The sequence below is a fragment of the Hemibagrus wyckioides genome, linkage group LG16, assembly GCF_019097595.1.
Source record: "Hemibagrus wyckioides isolate EC202008001 linkage group LG16, SWU_Hwy_1.0, whole genome shotgun sequence".
NCBI lineage: Eukaryota > Metazoa > Chordata > Actinopteri > Siluriformes > Bagridae > Hemibagrus > Hemibagrus wyckioides.
The window spans coordinates 4,103,052-4,121,972 of NC_080725.1; the positions used below are offsets into that span (position 1 = coordinate 4,103,052).

Genomic DNA, 18,921 nt, shown 5'->3' on the forward strand with positions numbered 1-18,921 from the left:
ACAAATTACATTTCAGGCTATTAGGAAGGAAAGGTAAGATGCCCAAACATCGTGTACATTCTTCCGGACGTAAATTCGGCGCATGTTACATCTGATATTATCCTAAGAAAGATCTACAATGAAGTAAAACGCTGCGGTGATTATTTTAAATTCACATTACAAGAGGATGATGAATTAGACCCGTTTAACGATTAGTCAGAGCTGGATGTGGAGGAGTAGCTCTCGATGACACGTTATTAAGTTGTAATGAAGTCTCTTGAAGTGGCGTGTCAAGCAGCTCCAGGCTGAGGTCTTTTCCACCAGCATCATGGGGGGCTGCCAAAGAGAAAAGCCCTCTGAGAGCTAATCATGTCAGGCAAAATGAGGTTTAACCGCAGTGCCACAACTCTCCTACAAACCCTCTGCCGCAGCCTCTCTGCTATTCTGTTGCTAATGATATCTGAGTTGCGCCTGATTTGCAAGTGATTTATGATGTTTGAGAACAAAACTGCATCAGGCACGACGCTTGAGCACACGTCAGCTTCTCTGAGGAGAACGACTGGGCCCTGACACCACACTGAGGAACACTGGCATAGCGTGTAAGTTAATCTCTCCTCTTGACCTCTATTTCTTCTCTAGCGGGCTTCTTATTTTTTCTCACACGTCATCGTGTGGCTATCAGGAAACATGGCTGAGACCACAGTGTAACCTCACACAATCCCATCTCCTTTCAGCATGGATTATTTGACATGACCACTGAAGCATTTTTTTTTTTTTTTTAAATATTTATATGCAACATGATTGGTCCCTGTGTAAAAAAATAGCTTTGACCTGAAACTATAACATTGTGTGTTATGAGTAAGACAGCCAAATTGTTATATCATAGCATTTTCTGGTTTGCATGAGGATCTATAAATTTCAGCCGAAAAAATATACTGTATGCTTTTTATGGAAATGCTGATGGATAACACCGGCTGATTTTATTTCTAATTTCAAGCTTGTTAATCCGGTCACAATTTATTGCGAACTACCCTTAAACTGAGCGCAAGCATAAGCAGGGTTCATACAGACGCTTCAAAATGAAATTCCAGCACATCCAAGGACTTTTCAAGCACTGTTTAGTTTTTCAAGGACTATACAAAAGCTGCTGTTCAACATCAGACATATTCTTTATTTCCACTTTTTAAATTCCAAAACAACAACAACAACAAAAAAATTAAACAATAGCTTTTAAAATGGGCACGACGCACATTTGTCGTGTCTTCAAAAAAAAAGAAGAAGCAATTTTTATATGCTGCCTTTTCCAGCCATGCTAGATTAAATTTGCATTTCCCAGGCACGGCTTCGTCTTCACCATAACGTCAGCATACTCCAGGCGAGTTACAGGATCTGCCTCTGTGAAAATGAGTGAGCGAATAGCAGAAGGATGGCGAGAGGCTGCAGCGTGTCATATTTTGAGTAAAAGGATTGTATTCACACTCTATCCAAGTTGTTTAGCGGTTTCATATGTGTTGACTTTTTATAATTCAAGCACTTTTAAGCACCACTTGATAAAAAATCTAGCTATTTTCAAGTTTTTCCAGTACTTAGCCAATTTCAGGCATTTCAAGCACCTTGTATGAATCCTGTTTAGGCAGGAAAAATAGCAAAGTTTCAGTATTTGTACCAGAGCTGTCCTGACAGAACTAGCTAGTTAGTAGCTGTTTATTTCTGTTGCTGGATTTTAGGAGAGTCAGAGTATCTTCAAAGCTACTAGTTAATTTCTAAATAAGAATTTCTAGATGTTGCCATTTTGTAAACTGGCCTTTAAACAAGAAATCTAGCTAGCTATGTAATTTAGCTAGCTAATGCAAAGAATTTCAGAAACACACAAAATTGTAAGCTAGGTAACTTAGCTAGCTTAAAATTTCCTGTCTGCGGGTTTGCCTGCATGTTTGTTTATCTTCTTTGTTTTATTGGTTAGGAACCCACCATAAATTCACATTTACTAACTGCTAAATTTAAACGTTTCTACGAATATCTAACCATGTCTCTTTTCAACTCAAAATGGTGGTATTATTCTACATTTTCAAAAATTCATTTATTAGCATTAGATCTCATAATAAGCACTTCTGTGGTTTGCGTGAGAACCTAAAGCAATAAACACGCAGATCTAATCATAAAAACACACATATCATACGCTTCCAGCAGTGTGCAATATCATAAACACCACTTTCAAGGAGCGCTTCATTTACTGTGCTTTGAAATTGATATATCTTAATCCTGTTAAAACTTTCCAGCTCTTGTAGCCTCCCAGGCTGTTATGGTAGTGCACTAAATCAGTTTGCTCTAATGTATCTCTTAAACAAAGAAATAAAGGAGCATTATTCCAAGGTCATTTCACCATTAAAAACCATGAAATCATTTTCCTTAATTGGCTGCGGAAAAAAAATGTGTACATTGAATAAAAACCTAAGACCTTTTTGCCAGGATAAAAATGAATGTCATTCAGTGAAGGGTTTTTATCTCACCTGTTTGGTGCTGAATGAAATGAATGAATGAAAGAAAGTGCAGTAAAGGAGATCTTCCAGGGGGGAAAAAAACATCCACCTTCAATGACTTGCAGGTCATTCTTTCTAATTAATACATGATCTTCAATAGTGTCCATGATTTAATTTAGAATGAAATTCAGAGTTGGCTTTTTCTGTTTAATTTTTACTCACAATGCCATTCAGTAGGCTTACCTGCTGTAGGAATTACTCTTATTCTCTATGTAAAGAGAGTGATGCAGCAGTGCTTTAGTCCTTTTTAGTCTGCTCAGCTCTCTCATCTCTTTTTTTGTATGCTCTGCCTTTCAGCTTCCAAAGTTTCTGGGCAAATGGTCACTATTATTTCTAAGGTCTTAGGTAGCCTGTTTTTTTTCATGAAATTTAGTTCTCTGCATTACTGAGTAAAATGTTACTTTTCCAGAGAAAAGAAAAAACAGGACAAAACAAGTACTGTATGTGAGTAAGAAAAAAATCAACATATATGTTTAGAAGTGCAGCAAACAAAGAATTGTGGTGCTCAGTTAAACTTAATTGTAGCATAAATGAAACCTGAGACTACAGTTTTTAACAGACAGCCTAGGTGGCCAGCCTAGATGAGGCATTTCTAGTCACTGACTGACTGACTGAGTCCCAATATTGAGTCTAGCTACCTGCATTTCAATCTTGCTTCCATATGCTAGCAAGCAGTTTGTGAGACGAAAGATATTCTGCTCTATACCTGCACCTCCACATTATCTCGAAATAGGTGCAGAGAAAGAGCTTAAAGTTGTGTTAGGTTGTGTGTCCGGACAGATAGATAGATAGATAGATAGATAGATAGATAGATAGATAGATAGATAGATAGATAGATAGATAGATGCCACTGTTGGGCCCTTGAGCAAGGCCCCCAACCGCCGACACCAGGGGTGCTATATCATGGCCGACCCTGTGCTCTGACCCCAACCCTTCAAGGATGGGATACGTGCAGAAAGAATTCCACTGTGCAGTAGCACAGTTATGGATTTAACCAAATTTACATCTCAGTACACATGTGCAAACTAAACGCCAACTCTATTTATCTGAAGAATTATGTTGTTTACTTATATTAAGGCCTTTTCTGTGCTTAGCAAAAATATTTCTCAAGGACTTTAATAAGAAGGATAAACATCTTTTAGACCCTGAATACAGGACTACCTCAGTGTTGTTGAAATGCTGTTGACACTCGGGTGGCAAATGCTGTGCAGCCGACGGCGGTCTGGCAAAACTAGACTTGTCTAGATGTATTTATTTATTTATTTTTGAGATTTTTTTTCTGTGTTTGTAGGACTTTTGCACATGTGTATGTATGTGTAATAAAAGCAAAAATAAATTTGCAAACAAAAAAAAAAAAAAAGGGAAAAAAAGGAATATTCCATAATATAGAACCATGAAGAACAGGTTTATAAAATTGTAACAGGAAACCCGCTTACCATTAGCACTTATTAATTGTCTAGAATTGTACATGATATGTTTTTCCTACTGAATTCCAGCAACATGTCAGGATAATAAGAAAACAAAATCTGTAACCCAGTACCAAAATCCGTCTTAATTACTGAGTGGTATTTCTAATATGAATTCAGAAAAAAAATGAATAAAACTAATTATTTGCAGACTGACCCCTAGTTTGGGAACTCCTCTGTTCGCATCACATCCAAAGCCACCTTTGTGCATGCCATCTTGTAGACTGCTAAGCAACCAAACCTCATACAGCTGACTGGCCGAGTCTCCACTACTCCAGGTCTACGTTGCACTTCTCATTACTATGATGTTTAACATGGTGAGTTAGAAAGGAAACGCTTGTATCTTTTCTTTTTTAGAAGCATTATTCTTTCTATTTTCACCAAGATCACTAATATATCAATACAAATATACTTCATGTGTTTCAGGTTGGACGTTTCATCCAAGGTTGTGTTCCTTCCAAGTTTCCAACAAACGGAAAAAGCAGGTTTTTTTTTTTTTCTTGGTGAAAGGCAGAAAAACTGGGACACCGCTGATTATTTCCGGCTCTGGTCTGCGCTCAGCATTAGAGCATTAAGAGTTCTCAGAGAGTGTGGAGTGTTCCGGGTGGGAGATTGAGTGCGGGTTTATGCAGGTCTTCAGATCTAAAGCCTTTAAACAGGTGGAAGCAGCCAGTAGCTGCTCGGAAATTGAGCATGAGGAAAAATGCTCCAGTTTTCTAAAGTGCCAAATGGTGCAATGTCAACTGCAGGGGATGGATTCAGCCTCGTGCCATATGCTCTGCATAAAGAAGCGGCGCACAAACGACGACAGCTGGTCACTTGAAAACAGAGATTTTCATTTCATTTCTCCAAGTCTACAGATCTGTCTAATTTGATTATCAGTACACATGCACAGTATAGTGTGGTACTATTTGTGAGAAGACAGGCAAACACTCACACACTTACAGTTCATCATTTTTCAGAAAGAAGTAGCAGGTAGCATTGTCCTCATTGACAGCTCTGCCTTTGCAAATGGCCCGCAAAGCTTTCTGGGTGAAAAACAGCCTGACAGAGTTGCTCCCTGAATGCTGTGTCCCACTACAGTGCCATTTGACTGTCTATCAATCGCTGCTACAGCCAATTTAGTGGACCTGAACCTCTTACAATAACAAGCACTACCACAGAATCTCAAAAATGTGTACGACATCAGAAAGGCTGAAAAAAGGGCTTTTGGAGTGAGTGAACGGCAAAGCTTTTTTTCTTTCTTTTTTTTGCCTTCAGGTTCCTCAGAGCGTGATGTTTTATTCAGAATGTAGTGGCACAAGCTACAGTAAGGGCAGAACCATTCTGAATATCAGAGGGTACATTCCAGTCTGATGATTCCAGATAATTCCAGGGTGAAACAAATATTTGTAAAATATTGAATGTGCACATTCAGTCACGGATCAGGCGTCTGTGAATCCGGAGCCTATCCTGGAAACACTGGCAAATAGGGTGGGAATCCAGCCTGGGTGGGAGAGCAGCGAATTGGAATATTTGTAAAATATTTGATCTAAAATACCAATGTTGCTAAATAAATAAACTAGCTTAGTGTGACAAGCAACCATAATCAGTATATGGAACACTTCAATTGTATTGTTCGTAATATTAAGATACTGATATTTAGATATTATAATGTTTTTGTGTTTATTATAATGCTTCTGTGTCAAAGAACGGTGTGTGTGTGTGTGTGTATTGTGCTTTTGTGTCAAAGAACTGTGTGTGTTGTGTTTTTGTGTCACAGTACTGTGTGTGTGTGTGTGTAGTGTTTTTGTATCACAGAATGGTGTGTGTGTGTAGTGTGTTTGTGTTACAGATGTGTGTGTGTAGTGTGTTTGTGTTACAGAAGTGTGTGTGTGGTGTGTTTGTGTTACAGAAGTGTGTGTGTGGTGTGTTTGTGTTACAGAAGTGTGTGTAGTGTTTTTCCATCACAGATGTGTGTGTGTGTGTGTGTGTGTGTAGTTTGTGTTACAGATGTGTGTGTGTAGTGTGTTTGTGTTACAGATGTGTGTGTGTAGTTTTTTTTGTCACAGAACTGTGTGTGTAGTGTGTTTGTGTCACAGAACTGTGTGTGTAGTGTGTTTGTGTTACAGATGTGTGTGTGTAGTGTGTTTGTGTTACAGATGTGTGTGTGTAGTGTGTTTGTGTTACAGATGTGTGTGTGTAGTGTGTTTGTGTCACAGAAGTGTGTGTGTAGTGTGTTTGTGTCACAGAACTGTGTGTAGTGTGTTTGTGTCACAGAACCGTGTGTATAGTGTGTTTGTGTCACAGATGTGTGTGTGTAGTGTGTTTTTGTTACAGAACTGTGTGTGTAGTGTGTTTTTGTTACAGAACTGTGTGTGTAGTGTGTTTTTGTTACAGAACTGTGTGTGTAGTGTGTTTGTGTTACAGAACTGTGTGTGTAGTGTGTTTGTGTCACAGAACTGTGTGTGTAGTGTGTTTGTGTTACAGATGTGTGTGTGTAGTGTGTTTTTGTTACAGAACTGTGTGTGTAGTGTGTTTGTGTTACAGAACTGTGTGTGTAGTGTGTTTGTGTTACAGAACTGTGTGTGTAGTGTGTTTGTGTCACAGAACTGTGTGTGTAGTGTGTTTGTGTTACAGATGTGTGTGTGTAGTGTGTTTGTGTTACAGAACTGTGTGTGTAGTGTGTTTGTGTTACAGATGTGTGTGTGTAGTGTTTTTGTGTTACAGATGTGTGTGTGTAGTGTGTTTGTGTTACAGAACTGTGTGTGTAGTGTGTTTGTGTTACAGAACTGTGTGTGTAGTGTGTTTGTGTCACAGAACTGTGTGTGTAGTGTGTTTGTGTTACAGATGTGTGTGTGTAGTGTGTTTGTGTTACAGAAGTGTGTGTGTAGTGTGTTTGTGTTACAGAAGTGTGTGTGTAGTGTTTTTGTGTCACAGAAGTGTGTGTGTAGTGTTTGTGTTACAGAAGTGTGTGTGTGTTTGTATCACAGATGTGTGTGTGTGTAGTGTTTTTCTGTTACAGAACTGTGTGTAGTGTGTTTGTGTCACAGAACTGTGTGTAGTGTGTTTGTGTCACAGAAGTGTGTGTGTAGTGTGTTTGTGTTACAGAAGTGTGTGTGTAGTGTTTTTGTGTCACAGAAGTGTGTGTAGTGTTTTTGTGTTACAGAAGTGTGTGTGTAGTGTGTTTGTGTTACAGAAGTGTGTGTGTAGTGTTTTTGTGTCACAGAAGTGTGTGTAGTGTTTTTGTGTTACAGAAGTGTGTGTGTAGTGTGTTTGTGTGGTGTGTTTTACAGAAGTGTGTGTGTAGTGTGTTTGTGTGGTGTGTTTGTGTTACAGAAGTGTGTGTGTAGTGTTTTTGTGTCACAGAAGTGTGTGTGTAGTGTTTTTGTGTCACAGAAGTGTGTGTGTAGTGTGTTTGTGTCACAGAAGTGTGTGTGTAGTGTGTTTGTTTTACAGAAGTGTGTGTGTAGTGTTTGTGTTACAGAAATGTGTGTGTAGTGTTTGTGTTACAGAAATGTGTGTGTAGTGTTTGTGTTACAGATGTGTGTGTGTAGTGTTTTTCTGTTACAGAACTATGTGCAGTGTGTTTGTGTTACAGAAGTGTGTGTGTAGTGTTTGTGTTACAGATGTGTGTGTGTGTGTGTGTGTAGTGTTTTTCTGTTACAGAACTGTGTGCAGTGTGTTTGTGTTACAGATGTGTGTGTGTGTGTGTGTGTAGTGTTTTTCTGTTACAGAACTGTGTGCAGTGTGTTTGTGTTACAGATGTGTGTGTGTGTGTGTGTGTGTAGTGTTTTTCTGTTACAGAACTGTGTGCAGTGTGTTTGTGTTACAGATGTGTGTGTGTGTGTGTGTAGTGTTTTTCTGTTACAGAACTGTGTGCAGTGTGTTTGTGTTACAGATGTGTGTGTGTGTGTGTGTGTGTGTAGTGTTTTTCTGTTACAGAACTGTGTGCAGTGTGTTTGTGTTACAGATGTGTGTGTGTGTGTGTAGTGTTTTTCTGTTACAGAACTGTGTGCAGTGTGTTTGTGTTACAGATGTGTGTGTGTGTGTGTGTGTGTAGTGTTTTTCTGTTACAGAACTGTGTGCAGTGTGTTTGTGTTACAGATGTGTGTGTGTGTGTGTAGTGTTTTTCTGTTACAGAACTGTGTGCAGTGTGTTTGTGTTACAGATGTGTGTGTGTGTAGTGTTTTTCTGTTACAGAACTGTGTGCAGTGTGTTTGTGTTACAGATGTGTGTGTGTGTGTGTAGTGTTTTTCTGTTACAGAACTGTGTGCAGTGTGTTTGTGTTACAGATGTGTGTGTGTGTGTGTGTAGTGTTTTTCTGTTACAGAACTGTGTGCAGTGTGTTTGTGTTACAGATGTGTGTGTGTGTGTGTGTGTGTGTAGTGTTTTTCTGTTACAGAACTGTGTGCAGTGTGTTTGTGTTACAGATGTGTGTGTGTGTGTGTAGTGTTTTTCTGTTACAGAACTGTGTGCAGTGTGTTTGTGTTACAGATGTGTGTGTGTGTGTGTGTGTAGTGTTTTTCTGTTACAGAACTGTGTGCAGTGTGTTTGTGTTACAGATGTGTGTGTGTGTGTGTGTGTAGTGTTTTTCTGTTACAGAACTGTGTGCAGTGTGTTTGTGTTACAGATGTGTGTGTGTGTAGTGTTTTTCTGTTACAGAACTGTGTGCAGTGTGTTTGTGTTACAGATGTGTGTGTGTGTGTGTAGTGTTTTTCTGTTACAGAACTGTGTGCAGTGTGTTTGTGTTACAGATGTGTGTGTGTGTAGTGTTTTTCTGTTACAGAACTGTGTGCAGTGTGTTTGTGTTACAGATGTGTGTGTGTGTGTGTAGTGTTTTTCTGTTACAGAACTGTGTGCAGTGTGTTTGTGTTAAAGATGTGTGTGTCTGTGTGTGTGTAGTGTTTTTCTGTTACAGAACTGTGTGCAGTGTGTTTGTGTTACAGATGTGTGTGTCTGTGTGTGTGTAGTGTTTTTCTGTTACAGAACTGTGTGCAGTGTGTTTGTGTTACAGATGTGTGTGTCTGTGTGTGTGTAGTGTTTTTCTGTTACAGAACTGTGTGCAGTGTGTTTGTGTTACAGATGTGTGTGTCTGTGTGTGTGTAGTGTTTTTCTGTTACAGAACTGTGTGCAGTGTGTTTGTGTTACAGATGTGTGTGTCTGTGTGTGTGTAGTGTTTTTCTGTTACAGAACTGTGTGCAGTGTGTTTGTGTTACAGATGTGTGTGTGTGTGTGTGTAGTGTTTTTCTGTTACAGAACTGTGTGCAGTGTGTTTGTGTTACAGATGTGTGTGTGTGTGTGTGTGTGTGTGTGTGTAGTGTTTTTCTGTTACAGAACTGTGTGCAGTGTGTTTGTGTGACAAAACGGTGTAACTTTTGGTAACAACTTTTCTCTTCAGCATATTTAGCCAACAGAGCACACAGACGTGGAAATAAAAAATGTAAATCCTGAATGCAGTGTGTGTGTGTGTGTGTGTACTAGTTTCTGATTTTGGACCTAGTGATATAATGCATTGTTCAGCACTAATAGTTTCATTGTTTAACTCTTGATAGATTTTAATTTTTAAATAGAAAGATTTGGGTTTTGATAGATTTTAGAATACCAGGCCCATCCATCACTGTACTTACCCCAGATCACACTCTGACCCTCGGGCTTTGTCCTGATGGATCCAACACTCTCTACCACCAGCACGACTACTTCTCTGCACTTTCATTTGTCTTTCATTGTGACAGATCAACAACTGCTTCTCGTCTCAGACTTTAGAATTCCACCTCAATTTATCTACAAGGCTTTCCTGATTCGAAGAAGAAACGGTACGAAGTGAAACAAAGACGGGAGGGCCGCCGAGAAGCAGCACCTGATAAATGTCATTCCAGAAGAGCCTTCAAGTTCATATAGCAGCTGAGTCTTCACCAGGCACAAACACATCCCTCACATCTCATTTCTTACATTAAGACGCTGAGAGAAATGTCAGGCCAGATAACGGCCGTCTCCGCTCAGCCCCTGACATTAAAGGACAGCGAGTGTGCAGACACGTGTGTGCGCTGTGTATATTGCTTTTCGGGGGAGTGATTCTGAATAGCTCAGTCTTGGCTGCATGTGTTGCTGGTGCATGTCCTTTCGGTAATAATGGGTGAATTAAAAGTGGCACAGGTTGCCTGGGAGTTTAATAAAGCAGACAGATATGAAAATGATAAGCTGTGATAATGGTGGGTTTACTCGTGAGCACAAGACAGCAAGGTGCACAATTTTAAGGCTTTGAAGTTTTAGATTAGTATTTAACTAGTGTTCTGGGTTTTTTTTTAATATATTTCATATATCCTCTGTTCTAATTTTCTGTAATAACTTAGAAGTAGCAGAATGATAATAAAATTAGTGATAATAAGAGCACTCCTTTCTCCCCCCCCCCATCTCTCTCTCCCTCTTTCCCTCTACCCGTTCACAACGATGCTTTTTACCTCACCACCATTTGATACATCAATACATTACCTCTGTAGCGATATAAAGACTTCAAATGCATTCTTGGCTTCTTGGTGTAAAAAGGAAAAAAAAAAACCTGACTGAATACACCCATGCCAGCTTAAGAGCTGAGGCTTTATGTGAAATGGAAATGGAAAAGTATTGATAAGAACATTAATTGCCGCCCAGGGCAAGAGGCCAATGTGAAATTAGCGTAAAAAGGTTTCTAAAGGGATAAGGGAGTAGGAAAGTGTACAGTTTAGTGTCAGAAGCTTGATATTGACTGGTCCAGTGGGGAAGCAAGAAAAAAAACATAAATGTGAAGAAAATTGGAGTTTCAGGGGTTTCCTTATTTTCTTTATTTTCCATTTTAGCTGTTTTTCCTCCGGTTTTAATTAAAGTCAGTGAATCGTCGACTTTCAGCCAGCGTACATAGTGAAACTGAATGTGTTTTTGAAAATAAAGCTGGCAAGAACATTATTGCTCTCTGGGCTTTTAATAGATGTCCCATAGCCGCAGAAAGAATTTCTTGCATTGCAAGAAACACATTTATAGAATCCTATATATTTCGGAGAGGCATGAAGTCTCATTTTAACCGAACTGGTGCATATGTCAATGACTATGCTAGAGAGTCAACAACTCATCAATAATTCAGCATGAAGAACACATTCAGTATAAGCTATTAGCAAAGTCAATGTCAATGTCAATTTTTTTTTTGCTGTGGTATGTGATATTTGAACCAATTACAGTACAGAAAAGAGAGACAAGACAAGTGCTAGACATGTTCGCTGGTGAAAATGAGAAGGTACTCTTACCTCTAGCAGAGCGATATTTCCATATAATACTGGGTTCAGGTCGTCCAATTGCCAGACACATGAGACTGACGTTACTGCCCTCGTTTACCGTTATGTCTGTGGAGATGTTCACAATCCTGGCTGGAACTGCAACACATAATAGAAGCGTTTTTATTTAAAATATAATAAATCAATTAATCAACTAATTAACGATTCTTCGATTAAAAATTCTAACTTCTTAGAATGATAGAATTATAGAAACCTAACCAAGTCCCACGTATAATTCTTCTTTTATTATTTTACTTTTTTTCCTCATATGTGCAAAATCTCAAAATCAGCTTCATTCTTTTCTGGTACTACAGGGAGCCAGCAAAGACAGTTTGAGTCCACATGAGCAATATGCACACTGAGCAAGTCCTGTGGGATGCGTTCTTAAAAGCCGTTCTCCGTGGAGGCAGAACCCAGTGTACTCAAAAGCCAGAATGATGGAACACAGAAACTACTGTCCACCAGTCTGTAGGTAAAGAATTCTAGGACTAACCCCAGGGACAGACCTCTCCCAGTTAACAACCAAGAATTTCTACTGCTCCAGGAGTGTTGGGTGTGTATTTGCCTGATTTTGTGGTGGAGCAACTCATCAATATTTCAAGAAGGCACTGAACCTTATAAACAGAATTATTTCATCATATTACCTCATAATTACTACTACTACTCCATCTAATTCTACTACTAATAGAATTACTGTCTACTTTTATTACTACTAATACTACTAGCACATCTACTACTAAAACTACTTCTACAATTATATCTAATACTATTGCTTCTACTAGTCCTGTGAGTACTACTATTACTACTGCTAGCAATACTAATACAACTACTTATACAACTAATTCTAATACTATTGCTTCTACTATTACAACTACTATTAATACTACTACTGCTACCAATACCAATACAACTACTTCTACTGCTACTATTACTACTACTACAACTACTTCTAATACTATTGCTTCTACTAGTACTGCTACTATTACCATTACTACCTCTACCAATATTAATACAACTACTTCTAATAGTACTGCTACTATTACTTCTACTACTGCTACCAATACTAATACAACTACTACTTATAGTACTGCTACTATTACTACTACTACCAATACTAATACAACTACTTCTACTAGTACTGCTTCTATTACTACTACTACTTCTACCAATACTAATACAACTACGTCTACTAGTACTGCTACTATTACTACTACTACTGCTACCAATACTAATACAACTACGTCTACTAGTACTGCTACTATTACTACTACTACTTCTACCAATACTAATACAACTACGTCTACTAGTACTGCTACTATTACTACTACTACTGCTACCAATACTAATACAACTACTTCTTCTAGTACTGCTACTATTACCATTACAACCTCTACCAATATTAATACAACTACTTCTACTAGTACTGCTTATTACTACTACTACTTCTACCAATACTAATACAACTACGTCTACTAGTACTGCTACTATTACTACTACTACTGCTACCAATACTAATACAACTACTTCTTCTAGTACTGCTACTATTACTACTTCTACCAATACTAATACAACTACGTCTACTAGTACTGCTACTATTACTACTACTACTTCTACCAATACTAATACAACTACGTCTACTAGTACTGCTACTATTACTACTACTACTTCTACCAATACTAATACAACTACGTCTACTAGTACTGCTACTATTACTACTACTACTGCTACCAATACTAATACAACTACGTCTACTAGTACTGCTACTATTACTACTACTACTGCTACCAATACTAATACAACTACGTCTACTAGTACTGCTACTATTACTACTACTACTTCTACCAATACTAATACAACTACTTCTTCTAGTACTGCTACTATTACTACTACTACTGCTACCAATACTAATACAACTACTTCTACTAGTACTGCTTATTACTACTACTACTTCTACCAATACTAATACAACTACGTCTACTAGTACTGCTACTATTACTACTACTACTGCTACCAATACTAATACAACTACTTCTTCAAGTACTGCTACTATTACTACTACTACTGCTACCAATACTAATACAACTACTTCTTCTAGTACTGCTACTATTACTACTACTTCTACCAATACTAATACAACTACGTCTACTAGTACTGCTACTATTACTACTACTACTGCTACCAATACTAATACAACTACTTCTTCAAGTACTGCTACTATTCTACTACTACTTCTACCAATACTAATACAACTACGTCTACTAGTACTGCTACTATTACTACTACTACTTCTACCAATACTAATACAACTACTTCTTCTAGTACTGCTACTATTACTACTACTACTTCTACCAATACTAATACAACTACTTCTTCTAGTACTGCTACTATTACTACTACTACTGCTACCAATACTAATACAACTACTTCTTCTAGTACTGCTACTATTACTACTACTGCTACCAATACTAATACAACTATTGCTACTAGTACTGCTTCTACTAGTAGTGCTACTATTACTACTACTACTTCTACCAATACTAATACAACTACTTCTTCTAGTACTGCTACTATTACTTCTACTACTGCTACCAATACTAATACAAGTACTTCTACTAGTACTGCTTCTATTACTACTACTACTTCTACCAGTACTAATACAAGTACTTCTACTAGTACTGCTACTACTGCTACCAATACTAATACAACTATTTCTTCTAGTACTGCTACTATTACTACTACTGCTACCAATACTAATACAACTACTTCTACTAGTACTGCTTCTACTAGTACTGCTACTATTACCACTACTACTACTGCTACCAATACTAATACAACTACTTCTACTAGTACTGCTTCTACTAGTACTGCTACTATTACCACTACTACTACTGCTACCAATACTAATACAACTACTTCTACTAGTACTGCTTCTACTAGTACTGCTACTATTACTACTACTACTTCTATCAATACTAATACAACTACTTCTACTAGTACTGCTACTATTACTACTACTTCTACAACTTCTAATGCAATTACTACTACTTATATTGTTACCCCTACAACTATTACTATTAATACTACCATTTCTACTAGTACTTCTACTACTACAACTACTTCTACTTTTCTACTTCTTGTACTACCACAGTGTGTACTACTAATAACAACCACTATTAAAATAGCATCTTTCATGCATGCAAAACATTTCAAAGTGCAAGAAATAAATATGAGAAATATGACAAAAGAGCAAAAAGGACTATTAAATGAAAAAAGTAAAAAGGTGGGTAATATTGAGGAGAGCTGACAATCAAAAATAAGCCTTTCTATTCACCATTGTGATAGAATGATAGAAGCCATTGTGAAAAGCCTAACTGGGTGAAGCTAGTCACCTTGTCTCTGTAGCTCGGACTCCAGCAGAGAAATGAGTCAGCCCTACTTTTTCCACTGCTTGATTGACATGATGCGATAGCTGTGTTGGGAATGCTGTTTACATAACCTATACTGCAAATGCAATGATGACAGCTTGCCTGTCTCCCCCATCTCCTCCTTTTCAGCGTGAGCCAACTGGGCAGCTAGAAACCTGGAAAGATATCATTTAACTGGCGCACTATCATGCTGGAGTGTGCTATCTAGGTTTGCTGCAAAAGTAAATATTTCATGGTTAAACTACTAAATCTGCCACACACACATGGTTGCAGTTAGAAAACCCTGGGCCAGATGTATGTATGATAGTAGGTGCAATAAAAAAACACAACTTGATGCAGCTGCAAAAATCTGCTTGCATTTGTAATGTGTGATAATCTGTCAGTACATGAGGTTTTTAAAAGGGTAAACACTGTGGAGAGTATTAGTACAGCTGAAATACCATTAGATTTAATGGCGGCTGGTGGGTTTTAAAATACTGAAAGCACAGCTGTCTGTTATTGAACTATATAACACTGTCATCTTTTTCACATACAGCAACTTCAATAAGAGACAGCTGTGCTTTTTTCAGGCATTCTGTACAGAACGATTTTATGATTTATTTGCCACAATTATTACCACTGTCCTTGATGAGGCCAGAAGGAAGTATTAAAAAAAATTCCTTATCCTCCGTAGCAAGTATGCACAAAGGACCAGTTTTTGCTCCCTGACTCCTGAATAACATTGATCTTGGGTGTGGGTCTTCCTTTCTGTTTAATTCTCAGCCTCTCTTCATATGTAAGTGCGTCAAAAGACCTAAATCTGGTTGACAAAATGCTGCTAGCTAAGTTAGAGGTTTTAGTGAAGAAAGTGAAGTTAGCTATGAATAAATAAACAACACATCTCTGAAACACAAACTTAAATTTATACTACAATTTATGTACAATATTTACAAAAATTAGGATAGAATTATATGCTAGTTATGGATTAGCCTTGCCATCTGATCACTATTACAACACAGAGCAGTCTGTAATGCTCTCAGTCATGTTCACTAAAATTGCCATTTGGTACCAAAAAAGAAGTCTCCTAATTGTCATATCATTGTTTTCCCAAGAAGAAATCAGGGCAAGACCCAAACTGATAAGCCTATTGTCCCGTGAGCGATAATCTTTACTCCATTAAAACACACATTGAAACTAGAGCAAATGGAGTTCTATGGGCTTCTATGGACATTTCCACACTGCAAGCTGCAGCGTCCATGGAAAACAGCTCACATTAATTAAATGAACATCACGATACATGGACATTTGACATTTTGATTAGCTAAACTATTAAATTACAGCAAGAGTGATTAAAAAACACAACGTAGACACGTGGGTAAATATTTGATTTCTACATTTTAATGAAATTTTTACAAAAGGCTTCCTAATCTTAAAGCAATCACCTGAGATTAGATTCGGGTGACCCTAAATAAAAACTGCAGTATACAGAATAAATCATTTTACGATGAATAATTTATAAATAATTAATAATTTAAAAAATGTGTTGCTTTTTTTTAATTGAAAGTGTCACAGTGGTCGTGCTAAATCTGTTGTCTCTTTTTTGTACAATTTGTATGTCTTTGGCATACAATGGCATGTGCTATGACCAGGGTTGCCAGATTTGTGTGATCAAAGCAGCCCAGTTGAAAAGTAATATAAAAAGACACAGCCTCGTTTCCCTAAATAATACATTGCTCTAAAATGTTCTCATTTTATTACACATTTTGCCATGAATAAAAATACCTAAATAATAATAATAATAAGTAAGTGCTGACGCTTCAAAAGTATTCCAATTTTGTGGCAAACACACATATCTGCCTAGATTAAGGCAACCCGTTTTTTCCTTCCATTTTACCATTTTTTGACACCCCAATCACCCTCCCCCCAGACACATATACCCCCATGTTCATATGCATGAAAAGGAAAAGGGCATGTTGTGTGCACTTTGTATGTGTGTAGCATGCACTGTGCTTAAACTGGTCTTTTAGGCTTGAGTGTCTGTTTCATTCATTCTCTTTCAAGATTTTTACACAGAATGTGGCCTAATTATGCCTGAAATTGAAGAAGAAGAAGAAGAAGAAGAAGATGATGATGATGATGATGATGATGGGAAAGAAGAAGAAGAATATAACATGTAATATTATTGTTTTTCATTTTTGTGCCATTACTGATTTTTTTCCCCTAGAAGTAATTTTTACTCTGTCTCTACATCTCTAGCTCATGGTCTATGTATTTTTCAAGAGGCCACCCATTAATTCATATACAGAGCTGAAAAATCATTAATCATAACTATTCCTCAACTGATGTGTCCCTAAATGTAAACAGAATACGAGGAAAAGAAGAAAAACAAAAGGATTCAGAGTTGTATTACTCATTAATAACTCTAATATATGTAAACTGTAGGACACAACTGTACTGCAGTTGCCGAGGTAAAATTAGCATTCATGCAGATATGCAAATTCTGGTACCTCAGGTAAATTAGCATGTTCACAGATACTTAAGAGACTCTACACAAGCAGGTATGGTTGAAATCAGTGTTCTGTATTTTGTTGCTGTTCCAATTCTTAGAAAGGATGGAAGAAATGAATATGCAAGTTCGACGTTTAGCCAAATCAGCTGCATGTGGCCATATTTATTAGCAACTGGCAGCTGGAAGATAGCAGAAAATCAGACTTTACCCATTTGTTACTGAGAGTATTATTTTTGAGGAAAAAACATAAGGAGTTATTTGCCACGTCCCAGCTTGAAATGGCACTGAAACAAGGCTACGATATCCCCTAGCAAGCAATACTTCAGTGCAAGGATGGGTCTAACGTCAGTTGCTCTGTGTTGAATGCAACAATTGATCTATAACCTCTCAATGCTTAAGTAGGTAATGTCTGAGATTTTGAACAGCTGGCTAAATCATAGGTATAGGGAACCTAGATGCCTCTGGGCTAAGATTAACACATCTCTTGGAGAGGGTAAGTTTCTATCAAGCTGAACTGAGTTCAAAGTGTTCACAAAGATTTTTGGGAACATGTCGGCACACTGTGCAGCATTTAGATGTAAGAATCATTGACACCTCAAAGAACGAGAACAAGAAATTACTTTTCAATGGAGAAAACTCAGAGCATACACGCTGTGTCAAAGAAATGGGTCAGGGTACTTTTTAACACAAAGTGTTGCAGATCATTCAAATACGCACTTCATGTTAATACGCCGAACGCAGCTTCTTAACAGCCGAACTATTATCTGTGGGAGGCCATTAAATCTGAGTGGAACTACATTGAGTTGCCTATCTGCGAAAAGCCGTTTCAGATTTTTCTGCTTCACAAAAGTTTTATTATTTGAAAAAAAGAACAACAACAAAAAAAAATCTATAGGAAAAGTAATCCTGTAACTATGCCGAGTTGATGCCGGTTCCGTCTAGATGTTTGCTAACTTTTTACAGTGTGAAATTAAAGATACAAATTGTCACACACTCTTAGCCATTTTTTGGTCTATATTGTGTGTGTTTACATTAAATGAAGGACTTTAGGCGGGGGGTTTGGAGTAATATTGCTGGCTAGTTTCTTTTAGCTTCATTAATTGCTTAGCTTCAGCATCATTAATTAGCGGATAATCATAACATTTAGCTTTTTCACTGAATTTGTAGCAGGATTAGTGATTTAATGTTGCTGCCTTAGGTTTTTTTTTTCTTCCTTTCTTTCCAGGAAGGCTGTGTTTATCATGAGGCTCAGGTGTCTTTTTTTTAAGTTTTATTACAATATAAATTTATAATTAACATGAAGCAATATAATATATATTTTTTTAATTAAAGTTTTTATGTTCTGACTTCCTGTAATCTTATAATTGTTGATTTCTTTTATACTTAAATGACATTTGGCCAGCGGTGGTCCTTACGTGGTTCCTTTCTTCTGAATTAAAATGCACCTGTGATTAAAGGTGAAGTAAAGAGAAGTGCTCTTGGGCCACTTCCAAGTAAACCCTAGTGAGATTGCTGTGAGAACTCAATTCGCACCTGATTAACAGACCCATAAGTGACCGCAAACTGAGCCGTAAGATGAAGCTGTATTGTTGCAGTATGAGTATGAGGTGGGTTTTTAGAGTAAGAAACTAAAAAATAAACAAAAAACAAAAGCACTGTATTTCAAGGTAAAGAAAAAATTATAAAAAAAAACCCATTGTTCCATTACACCCAAAGGATGTTTTTATGACCAATACAAGT

At 37.5% G+C, this 18,921-nt stretch overlaps 1 protein-coding gene across 1 annotated transcript in view; it reads right to left on the reverse strand.

The window, feature by feature from the left end:
• opcml (opioid binding protein/cell adhesion molecule-like) overlaps window positions 1–18,921 on the reverse strand; it is a 136,116-nt gene that overhangs the window by 41,224 nt on the left and 75,971 nt on the right. Inside the window, exon 3 of the mRNA XM_058412715.1 lies at window positions 11,242–11,367. Within this exon, the coding sequence (XP_058268698.1) occupies window positions 11,242–11,367 (126 nt within the window). The remainder of the gene's footprint in view (window positions 1–11,241; window positions 11,368–18,921) is intronic.